General features: G+C 39.0%; 3 protein-coding genes across 3 annotated transcripts; 2 read left to right on the forward strand and 1 right to left on the reverse strand.

Annotated features, from left to right (window-relative positions):
* Positions 1-52: 52 nt before the first annotated feature.
* LOC120557951 (translocon-associated protein subunit alpha-like) lies at positions 53-5,115 on the forward strand. The gene is made up of 9 exons (XM_039798693.1): positions 53-216; positions 1,362-1,480; positions 1,569-1,650; positions 1,859-1,986; positions 2,365-2,499; positions 2,931-3,007; positions 3,837-3,915; positions 4,139-4,232; positions 4,368-5,115. Exons 1-9 carry the CDS (start codon positions 147-149, stop codon positions 4,430-4,432), a joined length of 849 nt encoding a protein of 282 aa, XP_039654627.1. The 5' UTR covers positions 53-146; the 3' UTR covers positions 4,433-5,115.
* A 1,012-nt stretch (positions 5,116-6,127) lies between these two features.
* LOC120557956 (neuritin-like) lies at positions 6,128-12,568 on the forward strand. The gene is made up of 4 exons (XM_039798702.1): positions 6,128-6,368; positions 6,492-6,580; positions 7,413-7,569; positions 8,312-12,568. The coding sequence occupies exons 1-4, from the start codon at positions 6,307-6,309 to the stop codon at positions 8,541-8,543; spliced, it is 540 nt and encodes a 179-aa protein (XP_039654636.1). The 5' UTR covers positions 6,128-6,306; the 3' UTR covers positions 8,544-12,568.
* A 64-nt stretch (positions 12,569-12,632) lies between these two features.
* sys1 (SYS1 golgi trafficking protein) lies at positions 12,633-17,153 on the reverse strand. The gene is made up of 4 exons (XM_039798703.1): positions 16,832-17,153; positions 15,725-15,986; positions 15,565-15,632; positions 12,633-15,285 (listed from the first exon to the last, which is right to left on the reverse strand). Exons 2-4 carry the CDS (start codon positions 15,884-15,886, stop codon positions 15,045-15,047), a joined length of 471 nt encoding a protein of 156 aa, XP_039654637.1. The 5' UTR covers positions 15,887-15,986; positions 16,832-17,153; the 3' UTR covers positions 12,633-15,044.
* Positions 17,154-19,233: the final 2,080 nt, after the last annotated feature.

The following is a 19,233-nucleotide window of genomic DNA, read 5'->3' on the forward strand; positions in this document are numbered from 1 at the left end:
CCCTCCCAAACCAAAACTCCTCCAGACAGACAGACAGACCTAACAGGCGGGTCTAACGTCCTCTTGTCCCGCCCACCGCTCTGCTGCAGTCCTCTCCTCTCCTGAACGCTGATGTGTTACTAACTTCAGCCTCCAACTCTGCCAAAATGTTCAATTTCGGATCAAAATTGCTGGTGCTGTTACTCCTGGCCTTCCCCTGTGGATTAATATCCATCGGTAAGACATTTTTTTCTTTGAAGCAGACGGTTTATTCTCGTCGCCTCACTAAGGCAACAAGTTGACGTGGCATAGTCACGTAGCAGCTTTTAAGCCACCGCTTTCTAAACGTCAATGTATAGACGTTTTATCCATACGTTTATTCATAGCAATGAGTGGTAGCTCGTCTCTTTGACTCTGAAAATAATTGTCTTCTTTAACCAGCCGCTGCAGTCTAAGCGTAGGAAAATAATGTCAGCCATTAAATGTGAAGTTAAATTTCACTTTGTGAGCTTTAGAGGTGATTTTAGACAATGTGTAAAAGTCGTTGTGGATGCAGCAACAGTTAACGGCTCCCTCTTGCTGGGACACGTCACCATAGATAAGATGGTAACTTACTATATATGTTTGGGTTTGTTGGTGTCTCTTAAGCTTTTTCCCCACTGACTTACATTAAAGTTGGGACTTTGATTGATTTGCTGTTGTTCATTTTACACTTGCAACAAAGTTTGTCTGCAGACAGGGAAATACCTGACAATAATGAAAATGTATAAACATTTAAAATGTGTAAAACGTGGACTTCATTCATTCATTTTGTATTACATTTGAATTATCGTGAACGCTACTGGTCAATCCAGCTAAAACATTACTTTAAAATGTTTGATTCATTGATTGGTTTATTGCTTAATGGTGTAATATTGGAGTTCTACCGCCAACAAAAGATAGCCTAATGCTTTTACATTTTTTCAGAAGATCAAATCGTATTGTCACACTTTTTCCACAGCTACACTGATCATTCTCCACACACAAAAAAACAAATGGTTCAACTCAATATTTTTGACATACAGTGATGCATGGCAGTGGTGCTTTAGCATGAATGATGGTATTTGTAGAAGATATACAAACATAAAATATGTGTAAAAGAAAAAATATCAATACAGGCGTTCATTGTCCATTTCGCTTATTAAAAACTGTCAAAAGATTACTAGCTGAGAAAATCCACCGACCAAAACCCCCAGGAAAACACACTTAATCAGTATTAATTTATTATCATGTATTAAGATGGGACAATAATCAAATCCTGGACGATAATCATTATTAACATTATTTCCTCTAATGGAGAAATCCTTACTCATTTCTATGTTTGTGTATTTTGCCCCGTGCAGGCCAGGTCTCCGCAGACTCCGACTCTGCTGAGGACATTGCTGAGGACCCAGATGCTGCAGTAGATGAGGAGGAAGATGATGAAGAGGTGCTCGTTGAGGAAGATCAGATACAACCATCGGTATGTTTAAGTCATACGCAGTATAGCAACTTCCACAGATGTGCATGCAGATGATTAAGTAACAATGTCATGCGTTGGTCCTCCTCAGGAAGGAGAGGAAGAGGACTCTGATAAACTGTTAACATCTCACCCTGATGCCGACACAACCATCCTCTTCATGACAGGAGAAGGTTGGTTCAGCTCCTGTTATTTTTCAATCGGTTAGCTTTTACAGTGTTTACACTAAGTGAATACATCATCCCGGACAGCTTTTATTTTATGGGGCAACATAGCAGGCAATCCTGCGACTTTTTTAGTCCATCTTATAACTCATACTTTATTTATATTCATGATTCATTTATTATATTCATGATTTATTTGTATTCATAATACATTTAGAGTTTCCTGCCAATGAAATTGTGAGGTTCCTGGTGGGTTTCACCAACAAGGGAGGTCAGGATTTCACCGTTCAGTCGTTGGAGGCCTCCTTCCGTTACCCCCAAGACTTCCAGTTCTACATTCAGAATGTAAGTTTAATTAAAAAAAATATTTTTTTTCAAAACGGGCTCCACATTTTTGACTCAATCTGGAGTCTGATACAAAATCATTTAAGAATACAATCACTTGTTGATTTGTTTTCACTTTGAGATGATCAAAAAGTACTCAATGCCTACGTGTATCAAAGTTTTTGGGGTTTGGTTGTATAAGAGTATGGTCAAATATAATTCTCAATGATATTGATGTTTATAAAATACTCATGTGTTAAAAAAACAAACATTACAATTGCACATAATGCTCTTTTATAATTTGATGCTGATGATTTCTATGTAGCTACTGTGTACTTGTATGTTTCTGTTGCTAAAAAGTCATTTTTTTTAATGATGTACATTGTATCTTTTGATTAGTTCACAGCGTTGCCTCTGAGCACTGTAGTGCAGCCTCAGTCTCAGGCCTCCTTTGAGTACTCCTTTATCCCAGCTCAGCCCATGGCAGGTCGCCCATTTGGTCTTGTTATCCTCCTCAACTATCTTGACACTGAGGTAAAAAGGTTTTTCATATTTATTTATTTATTTAAAAAACAAAGAAAAAGAGAGAGAAATAAAAAATGTGGTGGTGCTAGAGAAAAGATGAAGTGTGATGATTTTTGGCAATGACAAATTGCTCTGCAGGAAGGTTTTTCTAAGCCCATCTCAAATTCTGATGATTCATTAAAATGAATACCTGAAGATGCCATTGTCAACAAAGCAGTCTGTCTTTATATTCATAACTGCTAAATTTTCAATTTTTGTGTAATGGGGATGGCTGGTGGCTCCTTACTGTTATTTTTGATTTTGAGCTTTGACTGTTGTTTCCAAGCTATTGACATTCAGATTTTTAAAGAGCAGCTATAAAAACCTTTAAGAAAGTTCTTGTTTCAAGGTACTTGTTTACATAGAGTATTCTCTTATTATTATTTTTAATTTTTCTTAAGGGCAACGTGTTCCAGACTGCCATTTACAACCAGACTGTCACCATCATTGAGCTAGAAGAGGGACTGGATGGGGAAACGTAAGGCTTTCTTCTACTATGTTCTATACATACATGCATCATGCATACTTGTTAATGAAAATGTAGATACAGTTATTGCTCTTTCATATTATTTCACTGAAATAACACACAAACACAAAACTAGAAGGAACACCAAAATGACGGCAGTAAGTGGCCGTTTTAAACCAATTTCTGCATCTCCGTTCTCGGTAAAAAATGTGTAAATCTAATTACTTTGCCCCCTATTACTTATTTGAAATGTCTCTGTAGGCTACATACAGAAGGCTTCACAATACCAGCCTTCCCAGACTATTGCACCACATGTAAGAACCTGTAAAATGAGGTGTGAAATTGGCACTAAGAGACTAGTTGTCAGAATTGTGCTGCTGATGCAAGATGCAGAATGTGTCACCAGCAAATTATTCAAGCAAAACAAAGTGTTTTGCATCCTAAAATCTCAAAACTGATCAGAAAATGTTGCAGATACAGATCGCAAGAATGAATACAGTATTTAGTATACTGTAAACTGCAGAATATTTAGGAGAGGTTATAGAAGTGTTTTCAAACCGCCATTTTCAACTAGCTTGGTTGCTACAATTATTTAAATAATAGCGTTGCAAAAAAGCCATTTGAAACGTAGATGGCTGCAAATTGTGATCATGCATTGTAATGGGTATGCATTGCAAATAAAGTAAATAGCAGTTCAGGCAAGGTCTAAATTGTGTCATCAGTCATTGAGTAGCTATGCATCACTCATAGAGTATGGTGTGCAAAAACACAAAATAACTGTAACTCTTTTAGTGATTTCTGTTCACTGATTTATAGAGATCACTTTGTTTTTTTTCTGCAGAATGTTTATGTACATCTTCCTGGTTGGACTGGTGGCCCTGATGCTCTTTGGAATGTACCAGGTCCTGGAAACGAGGACAGTATGTGCTTTATTCTTAATGTGAACATATGTATGTAATACATTTTTTGTGTGTATAAAGTCCGCAGCCGCAAATGGAAAAGAATGCAAACTAGCAAGCGGCATCACCCATCCTCCTCCCTGTAAAATCTCCTTAAACAGGGATACATTGATATTAGAGCAGGCTCACGGATAAAATGTTTTTAAAATTAGACTGTTGTTGTATTTCAACTTGTGTTTTACAGAAAAAGAGAATCCCAGTAAAAATAGAGAAGGGCACTGGTGGGATGAACGATGTGGACATCAGCTGGATTCCTCAGGAGACTCTCAATGTCATGAGTATGTTCATTTTTTATCTCCAACTGTTACAAGTAATAACGGACTGAACAGAGAACTGATTATTTTGCTCATATTACTGTTGCTCTCCATGAAAATGAAGCAGCACAGATCTGATCTTTACATCCTGTCTTACAGACAAGGCTTCCCCTAAAGCATCTCCACGGAAACGAACCAATAGGGCAGCTGGAGCAGATCAATAAAACTGTCCTCTTCCATCCATCATCATACTGTCCATCAGACTTTCAAAGCTCATTTCCTCGCCACGGTAACCAGATTACCCAGCCTGAGCAATGTGTTTGAGATGTTTGTATGGATCTCAGCCTCTCATCCTGCTGCTCTGCTGGAACCTCGACCAAAGAGCATCCTGAACTCTACTGGTCTGATCAGGGCAAGACCATTTAGACACTAACAGGACTGAACTACAGTTCATTTTTTAAAGGGACATTCCTATTTCATCTTTTGAAAAAGATGAATCCCCTCCTCTCCAATGTAAACACCATTGTGCCTTATCTGTACTGTATCTGTGGTGCCTGCAAAGACTCAATGTTAAGAAAAAAGTATATGCAATTGATTAAAGGGCTGCCCACTGATACCCCTCTGCTTTTAACATCCACTTACATGTAGTTTATAAAATTACAAATTTAGTTTTTCAATGGAGCAATGGCAGCTGCAGTTACAACAACCATTAAAACAGTGTTCTCTGGAGGTTTCTGTAGGCTACATTACCCATTTGTTTTCTCACCTTACTTTTGTATTATATCTGTTCGTTGGTGGAGCATTCCAAACTATTTACTAAGTGCCAGTGGTGCAATCTGTCAGATTGCATGCCATTACTTTTGGGGGAAAAAAAGTTTTTTCAAAAACAATAAAAAGGTGAACCGAGTGTATTTAGTCCTGTTAGTTGCTCTCTTGGAAACTCAATTTCCTAAATATTATACTGTACAGTTTGTGTTTCGTTCAATCATGTTTTTGGATTTCACAGTACACAGTTTCAGCAAAATGTGGATGGTGTCACTCAAGGAAACTTTAAAGGAAATGACATGTAGGACTGCAACTAACGATTATTTAAGTAACCAAATGTTTGGTCTACAAAACATCAGAAAACGATGGAAAATGCCCATCACAATTTCCCAGAGCCCAAATTGATGTTATTAGATGTCCAACCAACAGTCCAAGACCCAAAGATATTCCATTTAAAATGGTAAGACAAGGAAATACAGAAATGTTTGACAAGCTGAACCATCACGTTTGCTTTTAAAATGATTTAAACTATCTTACTGTTACAATCAACTAATCGATTAACGGACCAATGGTTGCAGCTCTAATGACATGTTTTAAGCCATAGTTTTCACGTAACCCTACATTTTTATGGCACCATGAGCTAACTTACAAACAACCTAATTAAAAGAGGTAGTGTTCCACAAGTAAGCATAACATTAGGCATAATGTAAATTATGAATAAATATGTACTTGGGTTTAAATTTTCCAATTGTTAAAAGAAAATAGTACAGCAGCCTAATTGGTTATCAGATGAGTTGAAAATATGACTGAATAGCCCACATCAATAAATAATATGGTTAGTAAAATAAAAAAGGGAGTTTAAAAAGAAATGTGTTTCTTTACCTCCAATCAGTTTTAAATCAATTCAAACTTTATTTTACTCTCCTATTTATCTTTTCAGCTATTTCCTCTTTTGGTCTTTGCACAGATTTGATCATTTATTCAATCTATATTTCTCATGCAACATTTCCTGTATTCCTTATGCTTATATGATAATGAGTTGGACGTCTACATACACAAAAATGTATCATTCATGATGCACCCGATCTTTGCATTGTGATGTAGTCAGGACTGCATCAGATTTAAACTTAAAACACATGGAATAGCATATAGCGTCTGTACTGTAAGAGTGGAGGAGCTCCTATACATTGAGATTACATCAGATATTATAATCGAGAAAGTGTGTGATAAGAACAAGCAGGGCATCCTGAGAGTCCTCCCGTGTTGCGTGAGTGTTGCAGGAGGGTTGCGCGGTGGTGGGGAGGTGAGAGCTGTCCGGTGCTGAGGAGGGAAGATGAGCTCAGCGCGCGCTGGGGTGCAGGTAACGTCAGCAGTCGGCCGGAGCAAGGAAAGACGGTACATATACACCCACCAAGTGTTTATCGCCGCTTAATCACATTAATAATGGGCAGCTAATCAGCTCCGTGTGACTCAACTCCGCTTTATTTTTTTTATTCCGATTTATGAGTGCCTCGGCAGCATCCCGCGCCCTCTGCTTGGCTTGAAATGGGATGATATGGGATTTTTCATGTCGACGAAGATCGGAGGGATTCTTGCGTTTGCCTTGGGTAAGATATCTCAAGCTGCTCCCTGGGTTTTATTTAGGCTTCGAGCCACTTTGGATGGGTTGACGACACAGAAAACTGCCTTCAATCTTTTTTTTTTTCTTTTTTTTTATCGATTGTAATCTTTATTTATCTCCATCAGTGTTGCATGGTGGTTATGCGACCTGCACTGTGTCCAACAGCTTGTAGTAGCCTATACCCATCGACGAGATAGCCTAGCGGGTGTCCATACTTGCTGTAGTGTAGGTGATAGTGTGCAAGCTTTTGGACATACAAGATCCTAAACTAAAATCCCCCAAAAAATTCCTTATTTTTTCTCAAATGTCACTTTTTCATATATTTCATGCTTTATTCGTGCTTATTTTGCATTGTCCTCTTGCAGAATCTTGCATTATCGACATGTTTTAGCATTTAAATTGCAAATAGCTCTGAACAGAGCATTGCACCCCATGTGGATGGATTGTATGGGATGCGTGGTCAGGACTATTATCTGGTAACATCTGCTTCACAGCCCACCGCCCGCTTACATCTGTCTAAGTTCAGATGACAGGATTGCAAAATCTTAATATTAACATATTAAAATTAATGTGGAAAAATGTTGCTATGTAGTTATAAAATAACAAAATCAAACACAAATTGAGTAAGATATTGTGTTATTTTGTGAAAAAGTGGCATAAGCAGTATTTGAAGTGGGGAGATGGTAGATAAAGATGAACCATACTGAGACTATTTCACACAAGAAAAATACCAAATTATAAATAAATGAATAAAACTTTCGCTTGTACCTATAAAGTCTGGTCAAATAAGCCATCGTCACGTGTGCCTTTTTTCGCAGTATTCCTGTCCCTGATGGTGCCAGGAGACTCCGATGCAGAGGTGAACTGTGAGAACATTTATAAGGACTTTTCTGATTGTGTCCTGGAGCTGGGAGAGAGCATGGACAACTATCAGGAGAACGTGACCAGCGAGAGGGGAGTGGAGGCCGTGTGCAGGTGATAATAACTTACCAGTAATCAGTAAGCCAGGGTGTGAACAACATGCAGCATCCATTTGTGCATATGGGACATCCCCAATGGAGTCAGTATGTTTTTTTTTTTTAAACCTTTTAACCAGAGAATGCGAGAACTGACAAACCAGCTGTGATTCGGGTTGGAATAAAGACCTTTAGTAAAAACCGCTGGTCTACAGCACTGTACAGAAAACTGTATATTAGTTTAATTTTATATTGCGTGATTGATTGAATTACTTAAGACAGATACAGTATAAAATGTGCATCTTTTGACAAAATACTGAAGAGAAAAAGCAGCTGCCATGATCTCAGAGGGAGAATAGAGAAATGAATGGTGCTGAGACAGTGAGCCATTGTACTAAATAATTTATGATTTTGCTGCAGCAGTAATGAAATTCCAGGGACGTTTTTTTGTCATTGTTACTGCACACACACTCTACAACCCCAGCACAGTATTGAAGACAAAGATTTACACATTAGCCTTCTGTTAAAAATTGCCCTCTTGCAATATCATCTGTGATATTGTTTCACTCTCTGATGCCGTTGCCATGGTAATTAAAGCTCAGTTTGACTTACTTGAAGCCATCGTAGCCATCTGAGTGATAGATTACTGGCGAGATAATTAATCCACAACAGCAGTGCATGTCTGCAAGCTGTAGCCGGGATGAATTCTTGAGTGAAATGGCAGACGCAGTGATGATCTGATGATCCTTTGTTTGCCACAGCCACTGGGAAGCTTTCCACACATGTGCCCTCACAGCGCTGTCCGACTGCAAGGAGGAAGTCAGCTCCATCTGGGAGACTCTAAGGCAGGACTCCATGAAGATGCGCTTCCAGGGAAGTCTGTTCGACCTGTGCAGCCCCAGCTCCTCGCCCAGCATAAGTTCGCCTCTTGCTGCCCTCACCCTGCCACTGATAGTGGTGATCATGACTTGGCCCAACTGGTACCCTGTATAGATGAGGTGAGGGTGAGGGTGAGGAGATGGGAGGGGTGAGGAGGAGGGCCTGAAATTACCCTGGGTTCATTCCTCTTGAGTTCAAACTTAAAGCCAAGGATTTAAGAGGTACGAGTGTTTTAATAAGGATTATTTTGACACCGAGCCACAGAGGTCTGTGGCAAGCCAATCAATATTTGCTGTGATGAATAATGTTTAAAATCTCCTCTAGTACTTCCGCTTGATCCTCCCTTATGTCTCAAAACTGATAGTCTAGTTTAGAAAATTACAGTCAGCCAATTTATCAGTCCAGGCAGACTAAGGATACATTCTAAGTATTCAAGGGATTACAGATACAATGTGTGCAGATCAGAACAGTCTGCAGGTACACACCTGTGGCTCTGGGTTACAAGGAGTGGACACAATAGGTGCATCTCATAACCCTTACATTGCCTCCTCGACTCCTCCACTTGCGTCCCTTCCTCGCGTCGAGGAGGTATGGAAGAGACACGAGGAAATCATGGGAGGAGAGAGGAACCAAGGAAATGTGCTTTTAGAGGGATCCTTTCCTCTGAAGCGTCACATGAATTTGTCAGCTGAATCGGCGGAGTTAGCAACTCTTTCAGCTGCACGGCTTCCGGGAAGGCTGCTCTCGTGTATCCTAATTGGTAATCCCTCCTCAATGCTCGCTCCTCGGGGCAGAAATAAGAGCTTTAACACGGCCTTCACCGAGGAGGGACAGAACAACTTCTGGTTCAGCCGAGGACCGAGGAGTCGAGAAGCTATCATAAGGGTTATGAGATGCACCTAGTGTCATGAACACCTGTTCATTCTAATGCAATGAATACTATATTTATGAACATTATCATGTTCAATTTATGTAGATTCAACTCTGAGGTAATTTTAAAGCAGTATTTGTTTTTAGTTGTTTTTATTATGTTCTAAGACAGCAAGGTGTTAATGTGTTTTGTGCCCACGCCTTGTAACATGGATTGTATGGTTTTATCATGATAGTTAAAGGAATGGTTCAACATTTTGGGAATTGGAGGATGATATCTCATCATGTCTGTACACTAAATATGAAGATACTGCCATCAGCCAGTTAGCTTAGTTAGTTAGCACACAGCTCTTATGGCCATGAAATAGTTTGACACATCACTTGCAGTAAAACCACAACTTTTGTATGGATTAAACAAATAACATGTGATCTTTAGGCGGATTTTGTTACCTTTCGACAAAGCTAAGATAGCTGTTTCCCACCAGTTTCCTTGTCTTTTAGCTAAGCCAAGCTAACTGGCTCCTGGCTGGAGCTTTATATTTAGTGTACAGACACATCCACTACTCTGCAAGAAAGCAAATACTGATACGCGTATTTCTGAATTAGTGGAACTACTCCTTTAATTAAGAGTTTATGTGTATGTTAGACACCAAAACACAGATTTTAATCTCTAGTGAGTTTGTATAAATGCAGTCAAACCATTGTGACGTAATTAGCTGCCACAGTGCAAGAAAACATTTAAAGGAGCACTTCACCAATAAAACTAGCCTGGATGCCAGCCGAACTTAGCCCCGCCCACAACATTCGACGTCACATTCTGACTAGAATCTGAGTATGACCATGTCAGACTACAATAAAACACCAATATCTTAGAAATTCTTTGCTCTCAGTCATTGCAAATTTTTTTTTAAATATGTTGTTGACTTATTAATCGATGAAAGAACCAAACCTAAAGACTGAACCAGACATTAATCTGACAGACTTAATTACACTAAAGCTAGCGACTAAACAATGTTCAGATGTGCTATAGGTGAAATGCCCCTTTAATCTTTTTCCAAATGTAGTAAATGTTTGTGTAAGGGACAATCAAGCCACTTGTATGTAACACTTTTGACCCCTTTTCCCCTCCAGCACTTCAGCCCACTGTGGCTGATGTTGCACGGCTGCTATAAAGACACCAAAAACAGACATCTTGACACGGCATCACACGTTCACTCTCTCAGAACCTCGCCCCACGCTTTGGTTCACTCTAATGCCTGATCAAACTTCTGACCTGCTGATGTTTGTGTAGAAAGAAAATCTGAAGTGTGACTGTTCAGTGTTTCATTATTTCCCACTCCACTTTGTTGGAAAATGCTCACTTGCAATTAACACGATATTACTAAAACTTTACTTTTTAGTACTCCAAGTACTGCATAAATGCAGTTTGTCATACAGTATGTAGATATACTATGCAGGGCTGAATTATATTACAGAGATTTTCAAAGAAGAAGAATAATGCAGCCATGGAGTGTAATGAAAATTCACCAAATAACCAATGCCTAAGTACTCATACACAGTATTTATTTTACTTTTAAACACCTATAATTCATCTCTAATGAAGTCAAATAATCTATATAGCTAAACAATAGCCTTTTCTTGTAAAATATCCATACAATCACTTTTCTATCAATAGTATTTCAATTGATGATCGACCAATTAATGCATTGCATAATTATATCAAACAAAATAGATTCCAAACTGTGCTGCTCCATGTATCTGTTTCTTGCTTTTAATCGATCTAATTTTGAGAAACTTAGATCTCAAGCTTCAAAAAAGCAGCCATGAATGACTGCGGTGACAGAAAAAAGGGAATGGGTATTACAGTTTGTAACAATATAATAATAAGCCATGAGAGATATCACTAATTGTAATGCTATTTTAATCAATATGAAATTAGTATCTAGGTAAAGTTTCCTTCCCAGAGGGAAATATGTTTTTAATGTTACAGCAGTGGTCACCTAGATTCAGAGCAAACTGAAAATGAATGAGCGAAAGCATCAATTTGTTTGGTTTGTTTGTTTGTCTATTTAAAATGGTGTCACGATTTGCACATTTCCTTTAATGCTGATGGTCCTCATAGGCAGTATCAAAATATGGATGATTTGCTGAATATTTTACGTCATCTCTTTGAACCCAAATGCATGAAAATTTTATTGACAGTGCTTCAGAATAATGGGCAGTCTGATAGTAAAAGGAATGGTTCAACATTTTGGGAATTGGAGGATGCGATCTATACCGCTCTCATATCTGTACACTAAATATGAAGATACTGCCAGCAGCCAGTTAGCTTAGCTTAGCACACAGCTCCTATGGCCATGAAATAGTTTGATACATCACTTGCGGTAAAACCACAACTTTTGAATGGAATAAACAAATAACATGTTAATTTGTGATCTTTAGGCGGATTTTGTTACCTTTCGACAAAGCTAAGATAGCTGTTTCCCACCAGTTTCCTTGTCTTTTAGCTAAGCCAAGTTAACTGGCTCCTGGCTGGAGCTTTATATTTAGTGTACAGACACATCCACTACTCGGCAAGAAAGCAAATACTGATACGCGTATTTCTGAATTAGTGGAACTATTCCTTTATTTAAGAGTTTGTATGTTAGACACCAAAACGCAGATTTTAATCTCTAGTGAGTTTGTATAAATGCAGTCAAACCGTCGTGATGTAGGCTAATTAGCTGCCACAGTGCAAGAAAACATTTAAAACAACAAAAAACAGTCTGTTGATGTTAACTTGGACACTGGTATCGATCTGTGCATGACGTTAGGTTATAGCTCCTCAGTGTATCAGGATCCTTTTTTATGCAGATTCATTACCCACCCACCTCCACCTCCACTAGCATGTTTGTTCTAGTTGTTTCTATTTATTTCATGTCTAACAAGTGACCGCATTATGTCATCCATTGTGTGTCTGGTGTTGAGAATCCAAAAACAGTTGTGATGTCCTCAAAGCATGAGCAATATGTACGGTCTCTTTTTTTGTAAAGAGAGGACTCTTATCCCTTTGTATGCTGTTGAAGAAAGCATGAAAAGGATCGTTATCATAAGCATTATGAACCCTAATGAGAGTTGAAACATGGAAAGAACTTCTGAATGTAAAAACAAGTTCAGTATCCATGTTTTGTTTTTAGTTTACGGATTGAAAAGCACACTATTTACAAGACTGTATAAAGCAATACATGGCAAAGTAACGTGTTTGTAATAATAAAGCTCCATGTTTAAAACAGTGTGTGAGTGCATTACCTTCAGCAAAATAATGGATAGCAAAGACACAGAAACACAAAGTGGTAAAATAGTGGAACCTTTAATCGATGCAGTAAGTCCTCTGCTGTACGACTCACTTACTACAGAGTTTCTGTTTTTAGCTCTCCCTGAAGCAAAGTGTTGGTAATGAGGACCGCAACCAGTGTTTTTTGAACTCGTTAGTGCTTTCCCATCTGCTTCTTTCCACCTGGACACCTAACAGAAGTGGGAGAAAATGAGGGATCAGGGCTCCGGGGTGGAAAACGTTCAGAGATCTGAAGACACGCTTGTGGTGTGCCCCTCATTAAAAGTCCTATCTTTGACTTCTGAAGCATAATAGCCAATTATTTCTTCACCTACAGTTTCCTGACTGAGATTTACAAGTTTCCATATGAACTGGTAGCGTTTTATTAAACAGCATATGCACACAAGTACTGGCATTGTACCATAATTTAGAGGAAAAAATATGACACCTTGCCTGTGATGTTTCTGGACTAGAAACGAGTCTGAGAATTAAATTACGTCATTAGCTCAATCGCTCAAGTTCTTTGTATTTAAATACATTATAAAAGCTAACCTTTATGTTAAAGAATACAAAGGTCTCGTTGCATGTGAAAACTCCTAGAGCAGATGTTGAGAGAAAGAATTAAATAGTAGGGGACACTGGCTTAGAAAGAGTAGTCATGGGTTTGAACATAACTTGGGATATACGCTCATTTGCTTTCTTATCAAGAATTATATGAGAGGATTAATACCACTGTGTGATAAATATGAAGCTACAGCCGGTTAGCTTAGTTTACCATAAAGACTGTAAATGGGGGGGGGGGGACAGCTAGCCTGGCTCTGAAAGGTGACAAAATATGCCCACCAGCAACTATACAGCTCCTTAACATGTTAAATCATGTTAATCTGTAAAAAAATAAAAAATAAACTTTTCACTTTTACACTTTAGTTTTAATCAAACGAGATAAAACGTGTTCTGGGTTTAGTTTATTTGCCTTTGGACAACAGGTTAGCTTTTCCCAAGTTTCCTGTCCTAGCTATGCAAACCACTTGCTGGCTGTAGCTTCATATTTAACAGACAGATACGACAGTGATACTGATCTTCTCATGTAACTCTCAGCAAGAAAGCAAATAGGTGCATTTCCCAACTATTGTACAACTTTTAAATATCAACCCCTACAGCATAATGATGTATGATGTATGCTTATGATTTAAAAATCCAGATTTCAAAACAAGACACTGCATAGTCCACACTTTCAAAGCATCAGAGGTTCGATCTGACAGTCACCACACAGAATAAAAAGATATACAAGTATGTGTTAAAAGACCTGTAATACTCAAGTAACCGGCAGTTCACCTAGACAGGTTTTTAAAAAAGCCATCGATGAATGAGAAAGCGGATATTGTTCCACAAACAGTAATAGTGTTTTCAGAAATGGAGATAAAGTCTGCTGTCAGAACACAGCTGGTGGCTGACAGACTGTCCCCAAAGTGGACACCATGTCTGCATAATACATCATGTCATAAAGAGACGGAAACAAACAGTACTAGCTGTGCAAAATGCGGTACAAGTTTGACAAGGAAGGCCTTGTGAGACTGAATGTGCAAACTTAATCCAGAAATCTAAAAAATAAGCCTGACTTTATACTAATGAATAATGTGTTGAGAGATTATAAAGCAGAAAACTTTTTCCTACATTTTGATTTACACAATGATCAATTATTGTCTCAGAAAACTATAGTATACCAATTTGAACACTGAACTCATTAACCAACATTAAACTTTAAGATGAGCTGTAAGAAAACGTGATAAAAGCTGTAATAGGTTATTTTGCACATTGACATCTCTAAATTGCAGTGAGGTGCAACTGGAACATTTTAATTTTAAAAACTAAATATCCTGCAACATGATGGTCTATGTTTGTTTGCCAACCCAGCAGGCTTGTAATTATATCAACACAAGGAGAGGAAAATGGCACTGTCGTTGCTCTGCTGTTGCTTTTTAAGACAGTTTGTATTTGCTCTGAAGTTTCAATTTGTCATTTGAAGACGTGCACATACCCAGAAAAAAGAAAAAATATCGCAAATCTTAAAATGACAGAATGAGGTGCTCATGCTAATGTACTTAAAATGAAAACAAAATGCAATTAATTAGAATAAAATGTATAGTCATTAGGTTCAGAGAAAGGTGTAAACTGATGTCTGTTTTTATAAGCAATAACACATGTATCTTATATGCTACAGAGTTAATACTGTCCAACATTTAGCAGACAGCTATGAATAAATAGATCAGTTCATCTGGTGTATCACTTGAAGCGGAGATGGATGACAATCCAACATCTACGCTGCTAGAGGTAAATACTCCATTTCTTTTGCAAGCAGTAAAACGCCTTCTCTGAGCAAGTTCCTCAGGGGTTAACTGTCCACAGAATCTCAGCGTGGTGTCAACGACAATTCACAGGTTAGATTTGGGTCCGCTATTGACTGGAATGGCCCTGAGCTCAGTTCGCATGCACATGTACTCTCCGATTACAGCCATCAACGCCATGCAGGCTATATTGACGAGCCACCAGGACAGGGCAGCTGGAAGATGAGCATTATATATCCAGCAGCCGATCATATGGAAGAAGTGCACGGTGACTGTGAAGTCCAGACACTGTTTCCCCCGACGGATGAAGAGCCACAGACCGAGGGCGCTGCAGGAACAATGACATAGAAAAGTTATGTTATCAGCCATGCTCATTTATGTTTCAGATAAGATTTTTGTGGATACAAAAGATGCAACTGCAAAGTTGTACACGCACCAAATCTATAGAAATTATATTTTATTTTTATGTAAATAAATGTGTATAGTCCTACTGGTGGAAATCCTTCAGTTGTGCAGCTGTGAGATGTTTGAACAACAGCAATTGAGTAAGAGATGTCACAGCTCTCATCTCTTTGGATACAGAGAAAAAATTATAGAAATGACTTACCAGGTAAGAGAGTTCAAGATGAATGCCATCATTATAAGCCTGCCCTGCATTGTTGCAAAACCAAGAACCTGCCAAAGCAGAGCAAAGATTAAAATTTTCCGCGGTCTACAAATGTGCCACAAACATACGTCACACAGCTAGCGGATATCTTATAACTTACTTCATAGCTGAAGATCTGGTCCAGTGACCGACTAGATTGCACCAGACTGTCCACTCCAGCTAGCCACAGGCCCAAGAAGCTGTAGTAGATGCACTGCATCAACACAATCTGACTCACTATGAGGACCGGGTCCCAGATGTAGCTACGGAAATGACTGGCCATTGCGGACTGATGTTACAGTACAGGCTCCAAGGTTGTTGACAGCTGGCCCCAACTGTTACCAGCTGGGCCATCCAGTGTGACCTGCGTGTGCTCTCAAAATCTGAAATACAAGGAGAGACATTTAATAAATTGCTTTAAAATAGTTCACATCTTGAGTTTTAAATCTTAGCCCAACAGCTTTATTACGAAGAAATAGGAATATAACTGTAGGAGGTAGTTAGGAAACTGAGTGCAAAGTTATGTACAAAACAAAGGTAGAATAATAAGAATATGGAATAAACAAACAATATATGTATATCAAATTTAAACCTCGAATAGTAAGTAAAATAGTAGTAAGTAAAATGAATCGATATAAATACAGATAACAGAAAAGCTGTAATGAATTAACCCAATAACATTAACGCAAACATCAACCTCTGTATGTTAACATCTACTAGTGTATGGTTTAGCTCGGATCTCATAGCTACCACCGAGGGATACAAAAAAAAAGTTAAATATTGAGCAATTCCAATAACGTGTGATAACATTATAGGGGAGTGAATGGTCCTTTCAGTAGACTGTATAAAGATATATGGCCCGTTCAATGTTCACGAAAATCTTCATCAAGAGCGGGCTAACCGAGCACAGCTAGCGGTCCACCAGCACAAACTCAACGATTAGCAAACGCTTAGCTACGTTAACAAATGACAGCCTGTTAGCACCGTTTCGCGGGTGACTAAACGACTCCAAGCACGCTGTGATATCCAGTTCAAACAACAGTAAAAGCCTAGTTAAGACAGAAATGTAACTGTGGGTGGAAACAACACCAACACTATCGTATCTTTCTCGTCTAACGGTGCAACAAAACGAAAGATGACCAACAAGTTACACCATGTTAGTATGGTTGTTTTCTTTATGAGCAGCGGTGAACAGTTTTAACATAACATATAGACATCTGATACAGACCTGAGTACTGAACAAGAAATGTTTCAGGGTGTCGTATTAACGACAATGGCTTCGGTTGCTTACTGTTTTCTAAACTCTACTGTTAATTAACCGGGCCTGCTAATCTCAGCTATCTGTAGCTTGTTAACAACACGGAAGTCTCGGCGGAGTATCCGGAAAGAAAACTTAACAGCTAACAATTTATTTTCAAAGGAAAATACCATAGATGTATCACTAACAAAATGTGTACGGAGTTCCCTTTGAAATTAGTTTCCTGCAAACAACTGAGACATAAAATCTCACAACTGCCTATATGATAGCTACGTGTATTCTGTCCACGATGCACTCGAGTTTTTTTTTTTTCTTCTTCTTTTTATGTAAGTGCAACGTTTATTTTGAAATCCTTTCCGTTTTATCTTCCGGAGGATGTAACAAAACTTTCAAATTAATACAGTTTGTAACATAGACCGTATAACAGTCTATGGTTTGTAATAAAGAAAAATAAAGAAATGAAATAAAACCACAAACGACAGTCCAAAAAAAAAATACATTTAAGTTATGGCGACATAAGAGAAAGGCAGTGCATTCCAATATCAGATCATGCCCCAATTACTCTCAATTAACTTCGGAAAGCCCAGTCAGGGGCGCTGAATAGGGGGGGAATTCCAAGGGCTCATGACTGACAGGGGCCCCCAAAAATAGGTAAAAACTAATATAAAATTATTTCAGTATATATATTTCAAATATAATATTACAATTAAGGCGAGACACGGCAGGCAAAAACATCGGGTTTTTTTCACTGGTCAATTTTGAGATTTTTGGCTATTTGTCTTCAGTAACATGTATTCTTTCAGAATTGTGGTGAAAAAACGTCAAAAATACACATTTAGGTCTTTATTTTACTACACTTTGTCTGTTAGCGTCGGTAGATTTCTCCTAAATTCAACACGCGGTAGTTCAGAATGTCGAAAGAAATGCGTCCAAAACGGTCGAAAATCACCTCAGATAAGACGAAAACAGTTGTCATTAGGAAGAAGACAGAGGATTACACACTAAGACAGCAGATGATGAAATGCCTTCACTTAGTATGTCGATGTTTAAAGGGGTGATAGAATGATTATATAGGGTATTTCACACTGTTCCTTATGTTCTCCTAATGGGGTATGTAACATTAGTTGGGCTGAAAATGGCCTGGTTGATATTTTATGGGCCCTTATGCATCCCTGTGTTTTGGCCCTATTTGTAACAAGAGCTTTTCTTCCAAATATGGTATGGTCATGAATATTTAGATGAGCTGCGCGCTGATTGGTTGAGCCTTAGCCCCGTACACAAATGTAGAGACGCGCGCTGATTGGTTGAGCGAATGGCCATACACACGCATTAGAGGTCGCGTGCTGATTGGTTGAGCGAATCCCCAATACACACACATTAGAGACGCGACAGAATCTCATATTCCAGACACTGCAATGTTTCCTTACCAAATTCACTTCTGAGACTTTTTTATGCGAGAAATCAACTATATAAAGCTCAAATATGGGCCGTTTTACGAAAATGGATGGCTAATTGCAAATTTGGTAAAACTGTGTGTCGGAGTTCAGCTGCCTGTGTTGCTGCCTCGCCGCCCGGTCTGCCTTCCTCCACAGACCCCGGCCTGCTGTGAGCTCGATTGAGCTCCGGCAGCCCACAGCACCTCAAACCCGCGCAAAGTCACCGTTTGGGCTAATGGACTAGCTACCAAACACCGCTGCTCCAGACTGACAGAGCTCCAGGGCCTGCATCTCCTCTCTTCCTGCTAGCTAAATGGCCCGTGTGTGAGAGTGAGAGCGCGGTCAGCGAGCTTGTTACACCAGCAATCTCTTACCACATGTTACACACATGTCACGCCACTTATACAACATCTAACTAAATGTCTTATAAAGCTAACAACGGTGTCCAATTTCAAGTTAATGAATATTTGTGAGCTGTAAGGGTTTCGTTAGCTGCGACTGTCCCTTCAATCCTATGTGTACAGATTGCGGCTAGTTAGCTTCATTTTTGGTCGTAATTCGAGTATATTTGCAGTTTGAATTTCGTCACGCCACTTATACAACATCTAACTAAATGTCTTATAAAGCTAACAACGGTGTCAGATTTCAAGTTAATGAATTTTTGTGAATTCCAGAGGACTTCTAAGAGGAGGCTCAAGACATTATAATTACACACATTAAAAGAGTAACTGGAACCTGTGGTAAGAGAATGCTGGCATAACAAGCTCGCTGACCGCGCTCTCACTCACATACACGGGCATTTAGCTAGCTAGCAGGAAGAGGGGAGTTGGATGCCCTGGAGCTCTGTCAGAGCAGCGGCGTTTCGTAGTCCATTAGCCCAAAACGGTGACTTTGCGCGGGTATGAAGTGCCGTGGGCTGCCAGTCGTGACGGAGCT

Source organism: Perca fluviatilis, chromosome 4 (genome assembly GCF_010015445.1).
Source record: "Perca fluviatilis chromosome 4, GENO_Pfluv_1.0, whole genome shotgun sequence".
NCBI classification, from domain to species: domain Eukaryota; kingdom Metazoa; phylum Chordata; class Actinopteri; order Perciformes; family Percidae; genus Perca; species Perca fluviatilis.

Excerpts from the sequence above, each read along its gene's own strand:
- LOC120557951 (XM_039798693.1), top strand. The coding sequence starts at position 147 with ATGTTCAATTTCGGATCAAAATTGCTGGTGCTGTTACTCCTGGCCTTC. Across the intron at positions 1,481-1,568 it reads AAGATCAGATACAACCATCG|GAAGGAGAGGAAGAGGACTC; the intron begins GTATGTTTAAGT and ends GGTCCTCCTCAG. Across the intron at positions 1,651-1,858 it reads CCTCTTCATGACAGGAGAAG|AGTTTCCTGCCAATGAAATT; the intron begins GTTGGTTCAGCT and ends TAATACATTTAG.
- sys1 (XM_039798703.1), bottom strand. The coding sequence starts at position 15,886 with ATGGCCAGTCATTTCCGTAGCTACATCTGGGACCCGGTCCTCATAGTG. Across the intron at positions 15,633-15,724 it reads ACCAGATCTTCAGCTATGAA|GTTCTTGGTTTTGCAACAAT; the intron begins GTAAGTTATAAG and ends CTGCTTTGGCAG. Across the intron at positions 15,286-15,564 it reads ATCTTGAACTCTCTTACCTG|CGCCCTCGGTCTGTGGCTCT; the intron begins GTAAGTCATTTC and ends TTGTTCCTGCAG.
- LOC120557956 (XM_039798702.1), top strand. The coding sequence starts at position 6,307 with ATGAGCTCAGCGCGCGCTGGGGTGCAGGTAACGTCAGCAGTCGGCCGG. Across the intron at positions 6,369-6,491 it reads GGCCGGAGCAAGGAAAGACG|CATCCCGCGCCCTCTGCTTG; the intron begins GTACATATACAC and ends GTGCCTCGGCAG. Across the intron at positions 7,570-8,311 it reads GGAGTGGAGGCCGTGTGCAG|CCACTGGGAAGCTTTCCACA; the intron begins GTGATAATAACT and ends TGTTTGCCACAG.